The sequence below is a fragment of the Volvox carteri genome, assembly GCF_000143455.1.
Source record: "Volvox carteri f. nagariensis unplaced genomic scaffold VOLCAscaffold_156, whole genome shotgun sequence".
In the NCBI taxonomy this organism is placed as follows: Eukaryota; Viridiplantae; Chlorophyta; class Chlorophyceae; order Chlamydomonadales; family Volvocaceae; genus Volvox; species Volvox carteri.
Window position 1 is genome coordinate 40210 of NW_003307699.1, and position 20754 is coordinate 60963.

The 20754-nt window shown below is 56.7% G+C and overlaps 2 protein-coding genes across 2 annotated transcripts in view; one reads left to right on the forward strand and one right to left on the reverse strand.

Moving 5' to 3' along the window:
* Positions 1–1994: 1994 nt before the first annotated feature.
* VOLCADRAFT_100783 (uncharacterized protein) lies at positions 1995–9104 on the reverse strand (the record flags this gene model as incomplete). The annotated part of the gene is made up of 13 exons (XM_002959301.1): positions 1995–2138; positions 2601–2819; positions 2955–3108; positions 3359–3507; positions 3759–3804; positions 4064–4110; positions 4506–4698; positions 4931–5658; positions 5888–5948; positions 6260–6543; positions 7272–7517; positions 8959–8968; positions 9058–9104. The coding sequence occupies 13 exons, from the start codon at positions 9102–9104 to the stop codon at positions 1995–1997; spliced, it is 2328 nt and encodes a 775-aa protein (XP_002959347.1).
* Positions 9105–10506: 1402 nt separating this feature from the next.
* VOLCADRAFT_100784 (uncharacterized protein) overlaps positions 10507–20754 on the forward strand; it is a gene marked incomplete at both ends in the record, with an annotated part of 11903 nt that continues 1655 nt past the window's right edge. Inside the window, 13 exons of the mRNA XM_002959297.1 lie at positions 10507–10548; positions 12489–12611; positions 13419–13471; positions 14814–14898; positions 15031–15174; positions 15399–15657; positions 15911–16027; positions 16653–17383; positions 18141–18208; positions 18590–19607; positions 19746–19844; positions 20544–20551; positions 20673–20675. Of these exons, the coding sequence (XP_002959343.1) occupies positions 10507–10548; positions 12489–12611; positions 13419–13471; positions 14814–14898; positions 15031–15174; positions 15399–15657; positions 15911–16027; positions 16653–17383; positions 18141–18208; positions 18590–19607; positions 19746–19844; positions 20544–20551; positions 20673–20675 (2750 nt within the window). The remainder of the gene's footprint in view (positions 10549–12488; positions 12612–13418; positions 13472–14813; positions 14899–15030; positions 15175–15398; positions 15658–15910; positions 16028–16652; positions 17384–18140; positions 18209–18589; positions 19608–19745; positions 19845–20543; positions 20552–20672; positions 20676–20754) is intronic.

The window sequence follows — 20754 nt, forward strand, 5'->3', positions numbered from 1 at the left end:
ATGCTTTCTCTCTCATACACACATACAACACACTTGCAGTATTCATGTATGTATGTATATATATGAGAGCGTGTAAATGTATACAAGGGTGAATGTTTGTGTGAAGATTGTAAAAGTATGCGTGGGAGTGAAAGCGTATGTGAGGATGTATGCGAGAAAATACGTTTCCACTTCTTCGTCAAAAAAAGGTGTGTGGTGCATTCTGGGCTGCTATCCTCACTCTCATAGTCATCCTCGTCCTCTGGCAACGCCACTTGCATAAATTGTTTTTGGGTGTAGAAACAGGCACTGAATGCTGGCACCGGCGGCTACATTCAGGCAACTGGACCAGAGTGTTGTCCATCCAACCCTGTGTCGGTTCCACACCTTCCGTTCCTGCACTCCAGTCCTTGATCAGTGACGGCATCATCCTCATGAACGGTGTTGACCTCCAACTGCCCACCTTCAACACATGTTGTGCAGCAGTAGTTGAGGTGATGCAGCACACAGCAGGACAATGTACCAATGATGAAAGGATGAAGGATAACGTAGCTTCAAACCAGGTTAGCTATTTCGACACAGGATACTGCCATATCAACGACCTACAATCAAACTCAGGACGGGCCCTGACCTGCCCCAAAGGCCCCTAATAACCTACACCCAAGCCCCTGCCGTATGTACTCCAGAAATTAGATCCCTCTTCGGTGATCATCGCAACTTCCATCCACTGTAACGTTAAGACTCGTGCTAACGTACTCAACTAGCGCAAACTGCAATGCACCCATATTTACATTCCTAAGCACCTATGTAATCAACAGAGTCGGCAGCCGTAGACACCGGGTACACCGGGCACGGCATGGTCATGAAGCCAGCAGCCGGACGCAAGTCCGCCAGATAGATAGGTAGATAGGGGATACAGATCCCCTAGTGGTGATACTGCAATTACAGCGGGGGCCATGACGACCGAAGCCAAGGCCACCGAAGGGGTGGTGTGCGTGGTGCTTCAGATCACTATTCACCCAGGCACATCTAGCGCTTAACCACGAAACCCTGGGGCTAGTGAACGGCGCCCCCAAACAGCCAAACGGTACAGCCATAACCCAAAGAGGTAACGTCGCTTCCTCGGATCACTCATGCGTCTTGAGGCGCGCGGTCAATCTGCTCATCTTTGCGCAATGCTCTCCGTACATAGCACACACACGCACACACACACACGACAGTCACATGCGCACATGCTACGCTCGCAGCTGCCGGACATCCGAGACCACAGGTAGCGTGTATTAGACAAAGACCGATCATGACGATCACGCTCTAATCTGCTGGGCATATGAAGAGCCCTGGAGAGGAGAAGACGGCATCAGGGGTTCACGTGCCGCCACCGCGTGAGGAAGGGTGCTGCAGCTGCCCCGAAGCGCGTGTTCCCTCCCCCTCCCCCTACCCTACGTTTGATACTCTCTTGCCCTGGCAGCAGCTTCAATCGTGTGTGGTTCGTCTTTCCCACCCCTACCCTCCTCCCCGGCGTGTGCGGCAAGCACCTGTCTGTCTGTCTGTTTGCCTATCTGTCTGATAACAAGAGTCGGTGGAAGCAGAGCACGGGCACAAGCCGTTGGGACTGGGCAGCAGCCCCTAGCTAGTGCCAGGCCCGGTCAGATAATTGTAACCTTCACACAGATGCACACACGGGCTTTCTTACCCCAAAGTCCGGGTGAGCGCAACATCCTGAAATGTGTCGTGCGACTACTCCTCCTCTCCCATCCGCCCCCCTACGTTCCCCCTCCTCAATCACAGAACCCTCTCCTCCGTCGGCATGCATGTGCAGCTCCATCAACAACCCTACATATCTTTAAATGCATAAAGGCCATCAAGCCCAAGGCCCAAGGCTCTTGAAACAGCCCGACTCCGCAGCACCGCAGACCTCTCCCCCTCTTTCCCTCCTCCGCCCAGCCCTCACATCCTCAATTACACCCTCTCTTCCTCTTCCTCCTCCTCCTGCTGCTGCTGCAGCTGCCTAACCACTACCTCCCCATCCTTAAGGCTGCTTCCCGCTGCTCCGAAGTGAAGTTGTCAGGCCGGGTGGACTTAGCTGGGCGAGCAGCTGCAATGGACTGTCGTCCATACGTCGTTTCATGGAGCCCCAACACAGCGAGAGCCTCAAACACCTGAGGGCGGTTGCGGACGGGAGGGGGAAGGGGGAAAGACGAACCACGAACGAGTGAAGCTGCTGCCAGGGCAAGAGGGAGGGAGGGGCCATAAGTGGGGGTGGTATGAGGCGAAGGTGGGTGGCGGCAGGAGCGGCCACGCAGGTCTTCAGAAGACTTGTGTGGCGGTTTAGAAGTCGTTATACAGCAGTGCCAGAGTGTGGCTGTGATTGGCGACTACAGTGGGGGACATATAGCCCCCTCCTGGACTTCTCCGCTCACTCGCTCTCCCTCCATACTGACATATTCTACCTAATACCTAATCATTCTTTGTACCTATCCGCCAACGCCCACGCCCACCCCCACTTTCGCATGGCACATGGCGCACGGCACACATAAACATGAATACGCACGCACACACACAACCCATTCATTTCACGGCCCTCACACGCAAAGCAGGTCGTCTCATGTCACCGACCGCACCTTGAAGCGCTGGTCCTTCACCACCTGCTCCGTCGTGTATCCGTTCACCGGGTGGAAGGCGCCCTCCGCGTCACGATCAGGATCCACTGCGGAGCTGGCGATGGTGGGAGCTAAAAGTCGCTCCGGATCGGATTCGACCTCGGGCGCTACCAGCGCACGCAGACGAGCGAGCCGAACCTCCCGGGCGAGGGCCTCAGCCTCCGCAACCGCTTGACGTTCCTGAAAAGGAAGGGAAGGGCCGTAGGACTCTTAAAGACCATGTGGGACGATAACGGTCGTGATGCGGAGTGGGAGGGGTTAACGTATGCGTGCGTGTGTGTATACACCTATGTACGACACAAAGTTGTGGTGTACCTTGGCCTGCTCCTGTCGTGAGAGGTACTCGGCCTGTCGTACTTCAACTCGCTCCTTGTTGTACACCGCCTGCTGTTCGGCCAATAGGGCTGCCTGGCGCTCCGCCTCGACAGCAGCTGCCTGCTGCTCCGCCTGCTGAAGCTCGAGCTCCGCCCTGGTCGGCGAGAGGAGGGGGGAAGTCGCGGGGGTGCGGGGGTGCGGGGTTTTAACAGCAGGTTTTAACAGCCCGTTTTCGAACGGGCAGAACGACCCCAAAGCCCAAAATGCGGACAAACGGCGAAGCAGCGAAAAGAAATTAAGCCTACCGTCAAGATTAAAAAACACCCTACATCTTATTGTTACTTCCTCATCGGGGAAAATGGTACATGCCGTACGCACTGCCGTACACATGTTACATTCTGTACCTGTACGCTGCGACCATGTCCTTCTGGAGGGCCCGCTCTCGCCGCATCCGAGCCTCCGCCGCCAACCTCGCTTCCGCCTCCGCTGCCTCCCGCACGGCCCGCTCCGCCGCCGCCACCTCCTCCTCACGGACCTTCTCAGCTCGCAATTCCTGTAGGGAATTCAGGTAGTTCGTTGCTTTCAGTTACAGTTACAGTTACAGTGATTTCGGAAGCCGATTTCCCTACCCGCACTCCCCAACACCCTAGGGGACCCTGCCGTACGGCTCACCTGGACCCAATACACACACGGGGAGGTCCCCAGCCTTCTCAGTACGACAGGGCCCCCTAACCACCCTCTCAACCACCCGCGCAACCAAATCTGCCAGGAAACATGGCGACAGCCCAGCTTAGCATGTCGTACCTCCAGCTCGTCCCGCGCCCGTACTCGTTGCAGCTCGGCCACCAGCCTGCAGGTCCCGCGGCCACACAACGCGAGCATGCTGAAACAGATCCAGAACAGGCAACTCGTAACGGCAGCTCTCAAGCTCAACTCCAGGATCCATGCCATTACACAAAACAATGCAAGACAGTTACCCGCCCGGCCCTACTACAGCTACCCTAGCAGCAGCAATGACAGAACCGCAGCAGTAGCAGTTGGCAGGAGCAGCAGTAGCAGTAGCAGTAGCAGGTGCCAGAGCAAGAAATTGCTGACGGGTAAAGACGAACCTGTCAGCTGCCTCCTCCGCTTGCACCAGGAACAGCATCTCACTCTCCTGTACAAGCACGGGGTGGAGCGTGAGGTGAGAGGAGGTGGTGGTGCCGTACGACGGCAGGTCTTAAAAGAGCGAAGATGAGCCGTTACAGCCCTCCAGGAAGGGTGAACTACAGACCTACAGACAGACCTACAGACAGACCTACAGACAGACAGCCAAATCGGCGTCTAGGCGGACGGACGGACATACATACATGCACATTGGCAATGGAATCTTGGTCGGACAAACATACAGACAGACAGGCAGACGGAAGGACCTATAGACAGACAGACAGACAGGCAGGCAGATAGACAGGCAGGCAGACAGACAGACAGACAGACAGACAAACAGACAGGCAGGTAGGCAGAGAGACAGACAGGCAGGCAGGCGCAACAAACACACTTGCACACTTGCACCTTCAGGAAGCTGGCGCTGTCCTCCAGGAACTGCCGCCGCTCCCGATCCCAGGCCTCAGCAAGGTCACGTCGCTTACGAGCCACCAGACGAGTGGCGGTAGTCCAGTCGTCGTGGGCAAGAAGCTCCGGAACCGTACGGCACCCGGGCAGCATCTTGGCAATGCGGGCCATGAGAACCTCCCGGCTCAGGGACCTGTAAAACACCGTGGTGCCATCCGGGAGAGATGAGTCGGGCTACAATAACGGGTTTTCAAGGGTGGTGGTTGGGGCAGGTGTGCTTTTGCCCAACGCTGGCTATGCCATAGAACAAGCTATAATCCTGGTTTGGGGTTCCTACGCGCATTTAAGCGCATCTTAAGCGCAATTTAGACTTGTGGAGAAGCTATGCAAATATGTCGTACTGGTACACAGTCTGTCGTACTCACTTGGGTCCCTGACCGCACTCCTTCATCAGCCGGTCGCGATGCCGTACAAACGCCGAGTGCTCCTCCGCCGACCAGCCGCTGTACCCGGCGAACACCCGTGTGAAGCCGCCACCGTCACCGGCCGCCCCACCACCGCCGCCGTCACCCGCACCAGCCTCCCCGCCGGTCCCCTCCGCTACTCCGCTACCAACACCACCGCCGCCGCCGCCGCCGCTGACCGATACCCCGCCCTCGGCCGCAGCGGCGGCGGTGCCAGCCTCCTCGCCCTCCTCCTTATCGTCCACCTCGCCGCTAGCTGAAACCCCATCACTGCCACTGCCCGCCACAGCCGCGGTCGCCGCCTCGCCACTTCCTGCTGCTGCTGCTGCTGCTGCTACTGCCGTCGGCTTCGGAATGCGTGAGCCCCCGCGGCAAGGCACTGGCGGTCCTCTCGTCGCCCCGCCACCAGCAGTGGTCTCGGGGGCCCGATGGCCCCTTCCCCCGCACTCCCCCGCCCTGCCTCGGCCCGGCATACCGACCCTCGTGGCGGCTGCAGCCGTACGGCCAGCGGCAGCAGTTGTACGGCTGGTGGCGGTGGTGGCCGGCCCCGCTTTGGCGGCTATCGTGCTGTTCGAAGGCCGTCGTACCGGAGGTTGCTGAGTAGCGGAGGAGGAGATAGCGACAGTCAGATCGCGAGCCGTCTGTTCAGCTTCCACCCGCCACGTCTCCAGCCGCTCCAGGTACTTGTCCTGTGTGGGTTAACAGTTTAAAGTTGTCGGTTGGTGGTTGATGTTCCAGGTCAGCGGTTGGGAGTTCGTGACCGGGGACGGGAAACAAAGGGGACATGCGTGCCACTTGGGAAACCTGCGCAAGCACATACGCATGTCGTACGTACATACACACAGACACGTCACAAACCCGCACGTGTCACCCCCTCCCCCTCCCCCGCAACTCCTTTCCCCCATCATCCCAACCCACCCGCAGCGCCTCAAAGACCTCCCGAATGCGGTCCTTAATGTCCGAAGCCGCCAGGGGATACCTGCGTACGACAATTGGCCCGTATTGCGTACGAATATCAGAAGGAAACACTTATACACAAAAGAACACACATGGACCTAAAGGGACTTTGTCTGTTTGTTCCTGTTATGCAGAAAATGCACTCGCTAACGATTACCCTCCCAGCTGTTTCGACACTTGAAGCTGACACAGCCCGCCATGTGTTGTCGACACACACGCACTTCCCGTCCCGCCCTCCCCCCCCTCCAAAACACATTCCCCCCTGCCATCATTTCCCCCCCCCCACCACCACGCCCCTCACGCTCATGCAACCCCCCAACCCCCCCAACCCACGTGGACATCATCTTCTCCAGCTCCTGCGAATCCTCCTCCCAACGGCTGTAGTTGTGCCCGTAGCTGCTGCTGTAGCCGCCAGTAGGTAGCGCCCCCGCCGCCGCCGACTCGCCCACAGCCCCACCCGCCACCTCCCCCCCGGGGTACAACGTCTCCCCGCCCGCCGGCGGCCCCAGTCCGGCTCCACCCGCCGAGCCGCCTCCCTCAGCGCCACCCTCCCTCCGCATCTGGGGCCCTAGAGGGCCCAGGCCTTCCTCCTTCAGCTCGGAGCTGAGAGCCGCCGCCTGCCTGTAGTGTCAGGGTGGGGGGGTGGGGGGGAGAGGGGGCGGGTGTCGTGGTGGGCAGCAACATGCGGTTTCAGGAGGTGCGGCGCCAGCATCATCAACATCAACATCAGCATTAACATTAACATCACCATCGTCATGATCATCATCATCAACATGATCAACATCATCACCACCAACCCACTATGTGGCCGGGCAGAACGCCGTACTGACACAACCAACACAACTATTATCACCATGATAATCATCATCAACATCATCATCTTTATCATCAACATCAACATCGTCAACGTCAACATCAACATCATCAACATCAGCAGCGACAGCAGCAGTAGCAGTAGCAGTAGCAATAGCAGCAGCAGTAGCAGCATCTGGGGCCTTACTCTGCCAGGTGGACCAGCTCGGCATCCAGCTCCCGCGTCGTGGCGGACATCTCCCTCTGCCGTACAAGTAAAACACATACACACACTCTCAGGTACACGTGCACCAAGGGCACACTGCACGTGAAGAAATCCGAGTGCAAGCCATACAGCAGGTACAACATATACGAAGAGGATGTACACGCATATGTGCGTATGTGCACGTGTGCCGGACACATCGATTGGAAAACATCAAACGCGTAGCTCAAGATTTCCCCTCAAAATTTCCAACGTATGCTGGATAGGGGTTGGCCTTCGGGAGGTGCCTCAAGGGTTGTACTGATCATGTCGTCGTTGAACAGCACCTACCTTGAGCGCGGCTGCCTCCCTGGAGAACTCCAAAGGGGTACCATACGCCTTTAAGCTGGCGTGCACGGCAGAAAGGCCCTTGACCTGCGAGCGCAGGCGCTGGCGCTCTGTACGGCATGATTCTGCCTGGTCGTACAGGGTCGCGAGCCCGACCTCGGCCACCTCACGCAGCTGTTCTGCACCATTTTGATCAGAGAGCTGCTGCAGACATGACGTGAGCTCCCGTTCCGCATCGTCCTGGTCGCTCTGCAGTTATGAGCAGGCGCCTATGGAATCTTTCGGACATGTCTCCAGGTTTCGTAACTTTTGAAAGCGCCCGCGAAACATAACAATAAGGTATTACTGTAAGGGATCAGAACCGGCAGCTGAAACCAGTGTCGTGAGTTACCTGAAGTTGTTGGTATTGAAGTAGCCATTCAGTTTTCGCTGCTGAGGCTCCTAGCTTGCCGCGTTGATTTTCAATAAAACCCTTTAGCTTGTTGGCCTTTTCTAAGATGTTTGGTCCAGTATTCAGGAGTGACGCGGGTGAAAAGTTTGGGTCCGCTTTTAGCTTGCGAAGCAAAGCTATATCTGCTCGTGGACCACGGTTTGATGTTCGAGACATAGCCCATAGCGCTAGGTGTTGCCTTTGGATGACTACTTGGTCAGCACGGAACGTGGGTCCTGTCCATTCCAAACTGGAGTCATTCTCCGTGCGAACGTTGAGGCTCGTCCCATAAGGAAAGCGTATGGCATATTGTGCAATGAAGTTAACGAGTATAGTATGTGCTTTGGATAAAAGTGCGAAGGTTGCTTAACTGCTACCAACGGTGGCGGTTTGGCAAGCGTGGCATGTCAGGCAAAGCACCAATAGCTACAGAGCCGATTACGGATAAAGCACGTAAGCAACATTGCAAATCCTCCACATCACCGAATCATGTGCGTCAGCTTGCGTGCCTTTCTGGTCCCTGCTGCGGCTGCTAGACTCTTTACATGGGGTCGATTCAGATGACTCTGGCAGCTGGACTTCATGCCTAAGGTTGCCAAGTAAAGAGAGCCGGCTAGCCTGGCTTTCTTCGTGGGGCAACGGGCCTGCCGATGGGCCGTGTCGTGGTGTCTCATTGATGGCGCAGCTGGTACAGCGCGAGGGTAGTCATGCAATGTTCTTGTAATGTTAAGAAGGATAGCCGCTCGGAAGGATAAGCTAGGACTTTTCAGGAGTTCTTAGGTATCGAAGCGTACCCGCTAGCATCTACCAAATAGAAAGTTCGGGTCAAGCCCAGGGGCAGCTGCGGTGCCCCACATAACATCAACCTCCCAAAGCACACTGCGCAGCAAGCGAATGATTCGCACTAATGCCATGTCGCACATGCGCCCGCGGTACCAAACGCCCACCGCGGTACCAAACGCCCGCCGTACCATCTTGTATGACATACAAGGTAATGCTGTCCTGACTTGGAGGTGATGCTTTACCTCCCAATGTGGTGCGTGTGTTTTATTAATCATTACGTCAAAGTTGTCTAGATGCTTCGCTGCTGTTCACTGACACCGAGACTGGACACAAAAAAGGCAGATCACCATCCGGTCTAGCTGCTACGGGAAAACCCCTTGTTTTCGGACATGAGGAGGGCCCGGTACCGGTGTGGTGTGATAACGAAGGCTCAGCGGGGATGCAGGGCACTCGCCCCTGTCATTAGCAGTCAAGCACCGCCGGGAGGCTGAGCGGGGGATAAGGAACACGCAGGGGGGGGGACTTCACGAAGCGGGCGATAGGGGAGGATCCCCCCTGTGCGCTGCAACAGCTCACAGCGCCGCTGATGCGGGCAGCAGCAGCAGCAGCAGCAGCAAGAGCATCAATTTGATGGGCCCACAATTCGCGGCGACAGCAGATAGCTGCAGCACGGCCTTTGCGGGATTTATCGAGCCCGTGCTTCCAGTTTGATAGCTACAACGGCACACCGTCGTTAACAATTTGGAATGTTGGACGAATTTAACGAGAATGAGGCTCCCATGTACTGCATGCCGGAGGCCATGGCGGTTTTATTTCTTTGAGGCCATTCCAGACAACACCAGGGAAGCGTTTCCCGCGGGTGACCTCAGTTCAGCTCAGGTTAAAAATCGTACGATCTCCCGATATCCGTAAAATGTCATCCCTATACAAGCATATTTATTTACTGTTACGTCGTCCGCGCGGCCGGAGAGAGCCCTACAGCCGCGAATGCCGGATGCGCCAGCACCTCCCCCACGCCCCTCTTGCTGCCGAGCCGCATTTCAGGTCGGTGGCGGAGCAGGGCCCGAATGAGCTGCTGAGTAGTGGAGCTCACCTGCGGCACCAGTCTCGCGAGGGAAACAGGATTCTACTTAGCGGTGACAAAGGAAGCAACGGGAATAGCAGCCAAGTAGCAGCCAAGTGCCACAGCAACGGTACCATGCACGCACACAGACATCATCAGCAAATCATTTCAGACACTGACACTTCTTTTCTTGTCTTGCACTGATCCACTTCAAAGTTAAATAGAAGTATAAGGAGAGGTTGCTCGTGTGCTCCCATGACACGCACATAAAACACACATAAAACACACGCACGCGTGTACCTGTGGGGCCCCCGAGCCCCCGGCTGTAACCACCACCGGCGGGGGAAAAGCAGGAGGGTGGAGAGTCATGCGCTGCAAAATTGCATCCAGGGAAGGGCCGCTCCACGGAGCTTTGCCGTACAACAGTTCGTACATGAGCACACCCAGAGACCACCAGTCACTTGCGGGTGAGTATGCTGCCGCGCCACCCTGCAGTTACATCGGACAACCCACATCCGACATATATACATATGTACATATGTACATTCAACCAAAAAATACAGAAAGATTTTAAGATGCATGCCCGTACGTGTATACACTACTACGTAGGCTTTACATTTCCGTACCTTTTCCACGTTGTTATTAAGTCATATATAAACGCAGGGCCGTCCCTACCCGGGCTTGGATCGCGAGTATATTCCTTGCTCTGATCCACACGAGCGAGCCTGACGTACGGCCCCTGCCTTCCGCTCATGCTTGGCCGTTACCGGTTTCACCCACCTTCCAAACCCACCGGTGCGCTAAACACCAAGTGCGTGCGTGCGCAGTAAGGGATCACTCATTTCAGCTATCTACGGAACTACGACAAGAAATTCAGCTGACTGTAAAAATTAAGAAAAATAACGAAATGACGGACGAGCGCGCAATAAAAAGCGATGGGACGTCTGTGGCTGGTTTATCAAATGTTGATGCGCGATGCAACATCCACTTGCCTGGAGGACCTCGTAAGCCAGGTATTCCGAGGTTCCCCAGATGCGGCAATCACTGCTGTCGCAATCATCATAACCGCGGCCACCATCGACCTCATTTTCAAGACATTTACAATCGCGATCCTGGAAGCCAAGCGCGTTTCTCGGCGGGGAACCACCAACAGTCACAATACTGCGCAGCCCTTGGTCGACTGAGGTTTTACTGGCGGTTGTGGCGGTGGTTGTAATGGTCGGGGTGGTCGCTACGGTGGTCGCTACGGTGGTTGTGGTGGTGTCTGCCGCCGAAGCCGCAGCAGCAGCAGCAGCAGCACCGGACCGGTCACATCCCAGACGGTGGCGGCAAAGATCAAAATCCAGCAGTCGTACACGATCTGGATCCTGTACACAGGCCGATTGGCAGCACGTGTTTTATCGTCATCGCCTGGTCTGCCATTAATATATCATGTAATATGTGATGTCAGGCGGATAAGTAGTTCTTCCTCTATATCGTTCGCGTGAGCCAGCCGTTGCATCGGCCAGCCAGCCGCGCAATAATCGGCAATCAAAACCCTAAGCACCAAAAACATCCTTTGTTATCTAGGAATCTCCTTAATGCCGTTTCATTATTAAGAGCATATTTCATAGCCTTGGAAGTAGAGAGCTACATCCAGATCCCAGATGTGTGGGACAGGGGGGCATATCTTCACCCGTGGCAGCTACCCTGCGAAACCCTGCCTTCCCCGGTATTTCGGGGCACCCTCATCTAGTCACCCTAGTCAACTTCTCAGTGGATCGCTCAGGTTCCGCACCCACCACCAGCATCCAACGGTATCTGCCAGATCAACGGCGGCTCAAGTCCATTCCTGGTCAGCTCGCAAGATCACTTTATCCCAGGTCACCACTGTCCATCGACTAGGGGCTAGATCTATATACAGATATACATGCAGTAAAATACAGTAAAATACAGTAAAATGCAATAAAAATAACATAAAATTACAACAGATACATAAATAGAACTACATATATTAGCACACGAGGAAAACTGCGGCGCCGTGCTCCAGGAACTGTAAGTACGACAGCGCCGTACAAGTGCTCTTAGTTTGCTGTGCGTACCTGGTCTGTGGGATCCAAGACGACGTTCTCAGTCTGCCATCAGGAAGATGGAACGGCGAAATGGCAAAAGGGATGTTAAGAAAGTGGGACAAACAAAAAAACAAGTTGATGTGCCAGCTGAGCAAAATTCCCGCCATACCCCCAAACGATACACAACGTACCATATCGATCGTACGGGACATTCTTCCGTACAGAGAAACTGGACGGCGAAGGCTCCCAAACACAGGTTAAACACATGCAACATAAAGAAAGGACAAATGCAGAACCATACGCACCCAGAGATGCAGCAAGCTGCAACATCTTCTGAAGCAACGTCGATAGGCATCCGCACCGTACAAATAACACCACGTAGGTTTCCTTGGCGGTTTGGTCTCGGAGCCAACCACTAAAATTGGAGCTTTTGATGCGTTTGTATCTTAATTCTCCTTCCACGTGCATTTTGGCTTGTACAGCGACTCATAAACACATCAACGACTCCGTACAACCGCACCATGTCGTACCTTCAGATCTACACACAGCAGTCCGAGGGAGTGCAAGTGGCCCAGCGCTCTCGCCACATGAGCAGTCATGCGGAGGACTCGAACCTGTGTGACATGAATGTATAAAAGATGTTTTATAAGGCCGCTAAATTAGAGCCAAAGATTCTCAAAGCAATGAGAGAGCCCTGTACCTCCCAAACATACATACATGTACTACTAATATCCCATGCGAGTGGGCCATTCCCATACACACACACGCTCATCTCCATCACAGGCCTCCATCCCATGTAAGCATGTACATACCTATGTACGTATGTTTGTATGCGCCCAACCCCCATGGCAGCTGCAAACCCCCCCACCCGGAACCCCCCACATCCCCTCCAGCCCAATCCGAACGCGTCCAAGACCTCCAAGTGCCTCACTCGCCTCCGGGAGGGTTCCGGAGCTGCTTTGCCTCCGGAGCTGCGCCAGGGAGGGGCCTCGGCACAACTGCATGCATGCGTGAATGTGTGTGTACCCATGGCAGCCATGTCTTAGGGGAACGTGCGCGTGAAATGAGCTACAGACAGTGAGAGAGGATATAGAGGTTCGCGTTGAGGAGAGGTGGCGCGGGGGAAGGTGAGGGAAATGTACGGTCGGTGAACGAACCCCATGCTGCTCAAACGGGACCGCCATAAGCAAACAGTGCACGGACACCAGGGGACAGACAGACGGATAGACAGCCAGACGGATAGTTGGACAGACGGACAGCCAGACGGATGCACGGACGTCACCACCTGCACCACGGCACATTCGCACCTCCATTATCAAGAGAGCCGCGTCATCACGGTCGTCATACACACAAGCAAAGTGTCGTACGAGCTCGTCGGGGTGGTTTGCAAGTTGTGATATTGCCCGTGCCGCATGGGCCTCCTGAGCAACTCGCTGGCGGCGCATGAAGTGGGAAAAGGACATACAAAACATGTCAAGGTACCTTGCTGATTAGCATTCAAGCCAAATACATGTTCGGACTCCCTGCAGTTAACACATAGCATGATGATGCCCCTAGGCGTTCCAGGGTCGATCGCGATAGATAGTGTGCGGTATAAAAAAGCTCGCGACCATAAGCGGGTGAATGTGCCCCCATGTCATTTTTAGGTGAATGGCCCGGCCATTGTGATGCGCGAGCCGACCAGGAGTTGACGCCGCCGTTGATTAGGGGGCAGATTCCACTGGATGCCGGGGGTAGTGGTACTGGTAATGGGTAGGGGTTTAGCACTACCCATTACCATTACCACTACCACCACCACCACTACCACCCCACGTACGCCGCAGAAGTCGGCGTACGCGGGTGAGAAGGATGAGGGCGCCCCGAAATATTGGGGAAGGTACGGATTGCCGGGTTGTGGGCACGGGTAAAGCTGCATCCCCCTATCGTATGCAATCCGACGGGCGGCGGGAGGGTGATGGAGGCCACCGGGACGGGGCTTTCACTGGGAATCATTTCTGACGACGAAATGCATGGCAAAATGTTTTTCGTTGTGTGTGCGAGAGCGAATGTGTGCGGTGCGTGAGGAAAAAAGAGATCAGTGGATCATCCAGTGTGGTACGGCACTGTTATGGCTTGTTACACAGTCAAGCCAATGATGCAACTTTTTGCGTCTATCTGAAGTTCAATGGGGTGGCAAGGTGTCATGGTCATGGAAGGAAAAAAGCATGGACCAGTGAAGGCAAATTTGTGCAACACGACTGGCCATGGGTAAATGATACGGCGGGAACTACCTGCAGGACTTCCGCGCGCTGGTAGGGCACCTTCGACAGTGGCACCTTCTTAATAGCAAAGCGTTCATGGCTGACCGGGCACGTAAGCTCATACACCCTAGGGGCGGGGCCAATGGGCATGAGGACAGCAGAGGTGTTGACCTATCCAAGCGAGGCTGCCAGTTTTTCAAGTGACCCCGGTTTGCAGAGTGAACCAATGTCTACAGCCAGCTCGGTGAAAAGAGGTTGCCGATTTTCCTGTTGCCGCTCTTCGGACTTTCGGATAATGGCTGATTATGCCCGAAACGTTGCCTCACAACCTGCTAATGCTACCTTGGCCAATCTCCTTCTCAAGCGCCAGGCTCTGTGCACGCTTCAGAGCACTGCCCAAATCGTGCGCAAAAGACTTCACGGTAAAGCACCAAGGAAACATGTCCAATGATGAATTTATAAAGTCAAAGCGAGCACTTTATTGATGCAAGCTTAACAACGAATGGACGATTGTTAGACGAGGTAAGAAAACTGACAACCGACTTGCAGGGCATCGTACAGGCCTGCTGAGCCTGGCGTGCTGTGCGAAAAAATGAACTCTCTGTGACCAGACTAGACAGCTCTGTCGTATCCTTTAACACGCTAGTATGCTGCAGGACACAACTTCCTTGGAAAGCGAGCCCGCAACGGAGGTGGCTAGCGGGCCAGAACGCTTGCAATTCCGCACGTTTTTGTCAAATCCTAGTAACTTACAACAAGTGGCTTCCAATTTATTAAGGTAGCAGCTTGTGAAGTGCTTAGGTCCCGTCACCATGGAGCTTGGCGAAGTGGTGTTTCTTGCTAGGGGCGAGCTAGGCAGGTGTGCATTGAAGCAAGCCTAAACATTTGATCACAATTATATATTCAGTAAACGCCGTTGTTATTGGCTAAAATTTCTCCCCATCAAATCTGTCACCTGTTGGTCCTTTGTGCCTGTAGGCTGCACCCGGCCGTGGCGGAGCTGGAACTGAAAATCAAAGGTCAAGGGAAAAAGGCCTGCCTGCAGCTATTGCGAAGGCCCCAGGTGGGCGCGCACCGCCTTGTACGGCACTGACCGCAGAGTTCTATTCCACAATGCGCTTTCTGGGGTCCGGGGCATCGTTTGACGGGCTTGCAAATGGTTTGCGGGCTTTGCATCCGCCTCCCCTTGCATCAGGATAATCTTCTGGCACAAGTTCTGGCCATTGTTGACCGGCAGCTCACCAATCGGGATGCGCAGCTGCCGCAAAACCGCCACGGCGTCTCCAACCCGGCAGGCCAGCTGATGACTGTCGTCGCTGCCGAGCTAACAGACTTGCAGGTACGCAAAATGCTGCCGTACTGCCGTGCATCCAGGAAAGACATCCGCAACCTCTTTACTTCATCCTAACCCAACCCAACCCCAAAACCATGACTATGAGTTCATCTTCACTGACCTTATACTTAGCTTTTCCTAACACTCCGATGTATTTTCCGCTCCCTCTCTGTTTGCTCTTTCCCTCTGCATCCCGGGGTACCCATTACGGTGGTGCAATCCGCTGCTAGGTGGTATCCGTCTCACCAGCCGACGAGCCGGGCATCTTGGCCGTACGCGCTGCCGTACGGCTGATGCCGGCTGCCTTTGATGTGGTTATTCCGGAGCCGACGTCGCGGGCCGTGGCGTTCCTGGGCGGCGGTGGTGCAGCTGCAGCGGCCGCGGCTGCCTCTGTGGCGGGGGCCTTGCTGGACGTGGTGGAGATTCTGCAGGTGCCGGCGCCGGCGCCGGAACAGGAGGAGAAGGAGGAGGAGGAGGAGGGGAAGGCAGGTGGGTTAATCAGCCGCGGCCGCGGCCGCGGCGTATGAAGAGAGGAGTAAAGTGGTTGCAGTTGCTTGGATTCCCCTGGTTGTGGGGAGGCTTAAGAGTGGAGGTTGTTGTAAGAGGAGGAGGTGGTGGGAGGAGGTGGGACGGGGAGGAGGTGGGGGGAGGAGGTGGTGGGAGGAGGTGGGCGCTCAGCAGCTGACTGACATGACGTCGGTGATGTCTTTGCCGCTGCCACTGGTGCTGGTGGTGTCTACAGAGGACGACGTTCCAGAGGGCGGCGGCAGGGTCGCCGCCGCCAATGCCAGTCTGGGGGATGTGGACGAGGCGGGTCGCAGCGGCCCGTACACCAGCACCACCAGCAGTGGCCCCGTGGGTAAGGGAGGGGTCGATACCGGAAGAGCAGCGGCAAGTGCCCAGGCCGCCGATCCTTCTGTACGGCGGCGGAATGGGCGGATTGGCCAGAGTGGGGCTGCGGCAGGCTCGGCTGCTGCTGCTGCTGCTGCTGCTGCCGGTGGTGGTGGTGGTGGTGACGGGGCCGGAGGTAGTCCCCCTGAGGAGCCTCATCACACCTACAGCGATGTGCGCGATGAGATCTTCGATATGGTGGCGCCACGCGACTGGCACACGGCACATCCGGACCCTCTAGGTGAGTGAGTGTGAGTGAGTGAGTGTGTCTGTATGTATGCATGTATGTATGCGTGTACGTATGTATGTATGTATGTATGCGATTTGTGGTCCCGTAGCGCTGTAGCAAGTGTGCCCAGCACGCATGATGCGGTTGACGACTGCGTCACGATTGTCGACAGCTCGCGGAAATAATCTTATTGTAATTCCTCTTGATCATGGCTCACCGGCAAGGAGTACGGCACCCCAGCCACGGCCCCCTACCTGACGAGCTAAATTGATTGTCCTCTCCAGCTAAGCCCTCTCCCCCCGTATCTCCCCCCGTATCTCCCCCCGGGCTCCCCGGGCGCGCTGCGATGGCGCCGCCTCCTCAGGCCTCAAGTGCAAGCTGTTCCCGTACCAGCAGCGGGCTCTTTCGTGGATGGTCTGGAGGGAAACACAACCGGAGCTAGGCGGCGACGGTGACGGCGGCGACGGTGACGGCGACGTGCAGGATCGGGACCCTGAGCGGAAGCAGGAGGAAAACGGCCTCGCTGCGGATGCCGCCGCCACAGCGGCCGCAGCCGCAGCCGTACATCTAGGCGATTTCGCGTCGCAGAACTTGTTCTGGCGGCGGCTGGAGGTCCGCGGCGGCGGCGACGGCGGCCAGGAGCTCTGGGTGAATCCGTACCCGGGAGGTGGGCTGCGGCGGCAGCCGCCGCCGCCGCCGCGGCGGCAGCGTGTGGGTATCCTGGCGGAGGAGATGGGTTTGGGGAAGACAGTCGAGGTGATTGCGCTCATGCTGGCGAGGCCGCCGCCGCCTCTTCCACTGCCGCCACGATCGGAAGTAGAAAATCAGCATCGCCGTCAACACCACCACCCTGGAAAGGAACAACGACGGAAGCAGTCACAGGAGCAGCGGGAGCATGGTGGTTGCAGCGGCGGAGGCGTTGGTGACGTTGCGGGTTCCGGAGAGTACGGCGGCGACGGTGGCAGCAGCGCGTGTGGAGGTGGAGGCGGAGGCGGAGGTGGTCATCGGCGGCCCCAGGGACCAAACCTGATCGTCACTCCACCATCCATTTTACAGCAGTGGTCTTACGAGATTGCTAATCACAGCAACTTGAAGGTGGGGGGTTTTCTGGCCGATGTTGCGTTTTAGGAGTGGGGAGCGGATGTGGGTGGTGGGGGGCGTCTGGAGTTGAAGCCGCCGCGTGTGTGTGTATGTGCGGTGGCGGTGGTCGGGAGGTGATGGCAGCGTATTGTTATTTCGTTGTTGCTGGTGGTGATGGTGGTGGTGGTGGTGATGGTGGTGTGGTGGTGGTGGTGGTGGTGGTGTGGTGGTGGTGATGGTGGTGATGGTGGTGGGGCGATAAAGGCGTGCTGCTTTTGTTGTTTATGTTGGTGAGGTTGGAGGGTTGTTTTTTGAGTTTTAGGCCTTAGGAGTCAGTGAATATGCGTGGTGTCAGAAGCGACAGGAATCCGCAGCAGGATGGAGGAATTCCTCCAAGAGCCCCAGAGACCTGGAGAGGGGCAAATGGAGGGAGCTCATCATCATCATCATCATCATCATCATTATTATTACCATTGTCATGGGGCGCGAGAGGCAGGCGCGCGTTGGAAGCAAGGCGCCAGATGCAAATCATCAATCTTTACACACACACACACACACACACGCGCACACACACACACACATACACACACCACCGTATCGAGCTGTCGCCATCCTTTCTCGTCGTTCGATCGACCAATGTGTCGATTAATTTGCTCGTCCAGGGTTTCGGCTTTTGGTTGCCGCATTTGATTGCTGTACGAGCAATGAAACAATCGGTTAAGGCACTTGCTCGTCCATTCCGTCGTAACCGTTTTTTCGCTCGCTTTGGCAGGTGTATGTGTATGACGGCCTCAGGTGGCATCGTCAGCAGGCGGCGGAGAGGGAGAAAGAACAGATCAAGTGAGTCAAGAAGCCTAAAACCCATTTATAACCCTAAACCCCATAAAAACCCTAAGCAGGCAATCTTCCCGTCCGCCGGGACCCAATCCGCGTATGTTTAGTATGTATGTTTGTGTTTAGTACCGCACCCAAAACGGTTTCCTCGCCCGCACTCTGACTCAGTGTGACTCCATCCCCGCAGGCTTATTCTGAAAATAAAATATCATACCAGTATATTGTTATTATTATTATTATTATTATTATTATTATTATTATTATTAGATTATATTTTACTCACACTCTTCTTCCTCCTTTTCCTAATGTAATCATTCTCCCTCCATGTATAATAACTATCATACATCTTCCTGTATATCCTGTATAAACCAATCATTATGTCTCCAGGGAGGCCAAGAGAGAGCAGCGACTGGAGCTGCAGCGTCAGAAGGAGGCCCGACGTCAGGAACGTGTACGGCAAATGGCGGAGCGGGCGGCCGCGCGCACAGCAGTGCGGCGGGCCCGGCAAGAGCGCAAACGCGGCAGGAGCGAGTCCTCCACGGCAGCTCCTGGGTCACCGTCGCAGCGGCAGCAGCAGAAGCGGCGGCGGCGGCGGCCCAGGTCGGACGCTGCAGGGGTCCAGCCGCCGCCACGGCAGCGGCGGCGGCGGCGACTGGAGGAGGACTCCGGCACGGAGTCGGAGGACGCTACGGCGGGCAGTGCTGATGAGGTTGGCGATGAGGATGAGGGAAGTGGAGACGAGCTGGGGGAAGAGGAGAGAGCAGCGGCAGCGGCGGCGGCGGGTGCCGGCAGTTCCGCAGCGGCGGCGGCGGCACCATCGTACGGCAGGGCTGGTGGAAGTGGTGCGGGCCCAAGCAGTGCCGCGCAGGCTGTAGGGAGCGGCCCGGGGGCGGTGGCGGCGGGGCCAGCCGTACGGCGTTCGGATCGTGCCCCGCGGCGGCGCTCGTATGCGGCGATGCAGAACGGGAACGACACTGGCGGCGATGATGACGGTGATGGTGACGGCGATGATGACGATGGTATTCGTACAAATAACGCCAGCGCTGCCCGCGGGAAGTACGGCGGACGTACATCTGCGGGCGTTGACAATCCCGACAGCGGCGGCATCCCCGCCGCAAATGACCGTACGGCCACAGTGTTTGTCAGATCCGCCGCTGCCGCTGCGGATCCAACAGCGGGCGCTTCGGGGGGAAGGGCCAGCGGCGGCTGCAGCGGCGGGGCCCCCGCCGCGGCGGCGGCAGCGGGCCCCGCGGCCCCAAGCCGCATGCAGCTATACCATCGGGAGCTGACGGCGGCGCTGTACGCGGGTACGGCACTTTGTCCGGCCAGTTGCGACCCGACGGCGGAGGCGGCAGCTGCCGTACGGGAGCTGCTACAGGCTGACGTGGTATTGACGACGTACTCGGTGAGCCCGTGTCGGACCCCGCGTTTCCCTGCTCTGTGTGTTTCGTGTCTGTTGTTTGGGCGTGCCATCCAACCTCCCAACAACCCAGGTCAAATCTGTCGTACCCTGCCGTACAACGTCGTACCCCGCTACCCCCAGGTCCTCAAGGAGGAGGTTCACTACAGCCCCAGCAACCGCCTGCTAGCCGGACTGCGACATGAGAAGAAGTACGGGGTACCTGAGAGCCCGTTACTGCAGGTGGGTGGCGGTGCGGTTGCGGGAGATTGGGGAGGATGAGGATGTGCGGCAGCACAGTACCGGGGGGCGGGACGGGTGCTTCGGGACGGGCAGCATTTGTATTGGAATGCTGCATCGGTGATTGAGAATGTGTATCCGGTGTTCGGCTTGTGTTTGTGCCCGTGTCAGGTGCCCGTCCCCCGGGGGCGGCTGGGCGGGGGGGGGGCTCTAGGGCTCCGGATTATGAGAGGGGATACGGGATATGGCTTTGTACTGTCGCATTCTCCTCGTCCCAGTGCTGCTACTGCCTTGCCCTTGGGCTGCTGCTGCTGCTGCTGCTGCTACTGCTGCTACTGCTACTGCCACAGATCCAGTGGCACCGACTGGTGATGGACGAGGCTCAGATGGTGGGGGGCTCGTACTCCCACGTGGTGCAGATGGCGGCGAGGATAGAGGCCGTACACAGGTCGAACAAGGGAGGGGGGAAGGGTGCGAGTAGGGTTGTCTTTTCCTGCGTTAGGAGCGGGGGAGGGGATGTTAATCTCCGTTGTATTGTCGTGGAGGGTTTGTCGCGTGGTGGTGCACGTGGCTTCCCAAGGAGGAGTCGACCACCACGTACGGGTCTGCTGCCCTTTCTGGTTTATACTTTGACATGTAAATCTCCCCCCTACCCCCCTACCCCCCTACCCCCTACCCCCCCTACCCCCTACCCTCTTACAGTGGGTTTGGTATTTTGGGTGTCAGTCGGCAGTTGAAAATCCTCCCTCGCTTTCTTGCCTCATGAATCCCCCCCTCCCTTCCCCTTGTCCGCGCCTGCAAACCCCCAACCGCCCAACCGTCAACCTCCAGGTGGTGCGTCACGGGAACACCCATCGGCGCGGGTGGCTTGGACGATATTCTAGGACTGCTATGCGTGCTGAAGTACTCGCCG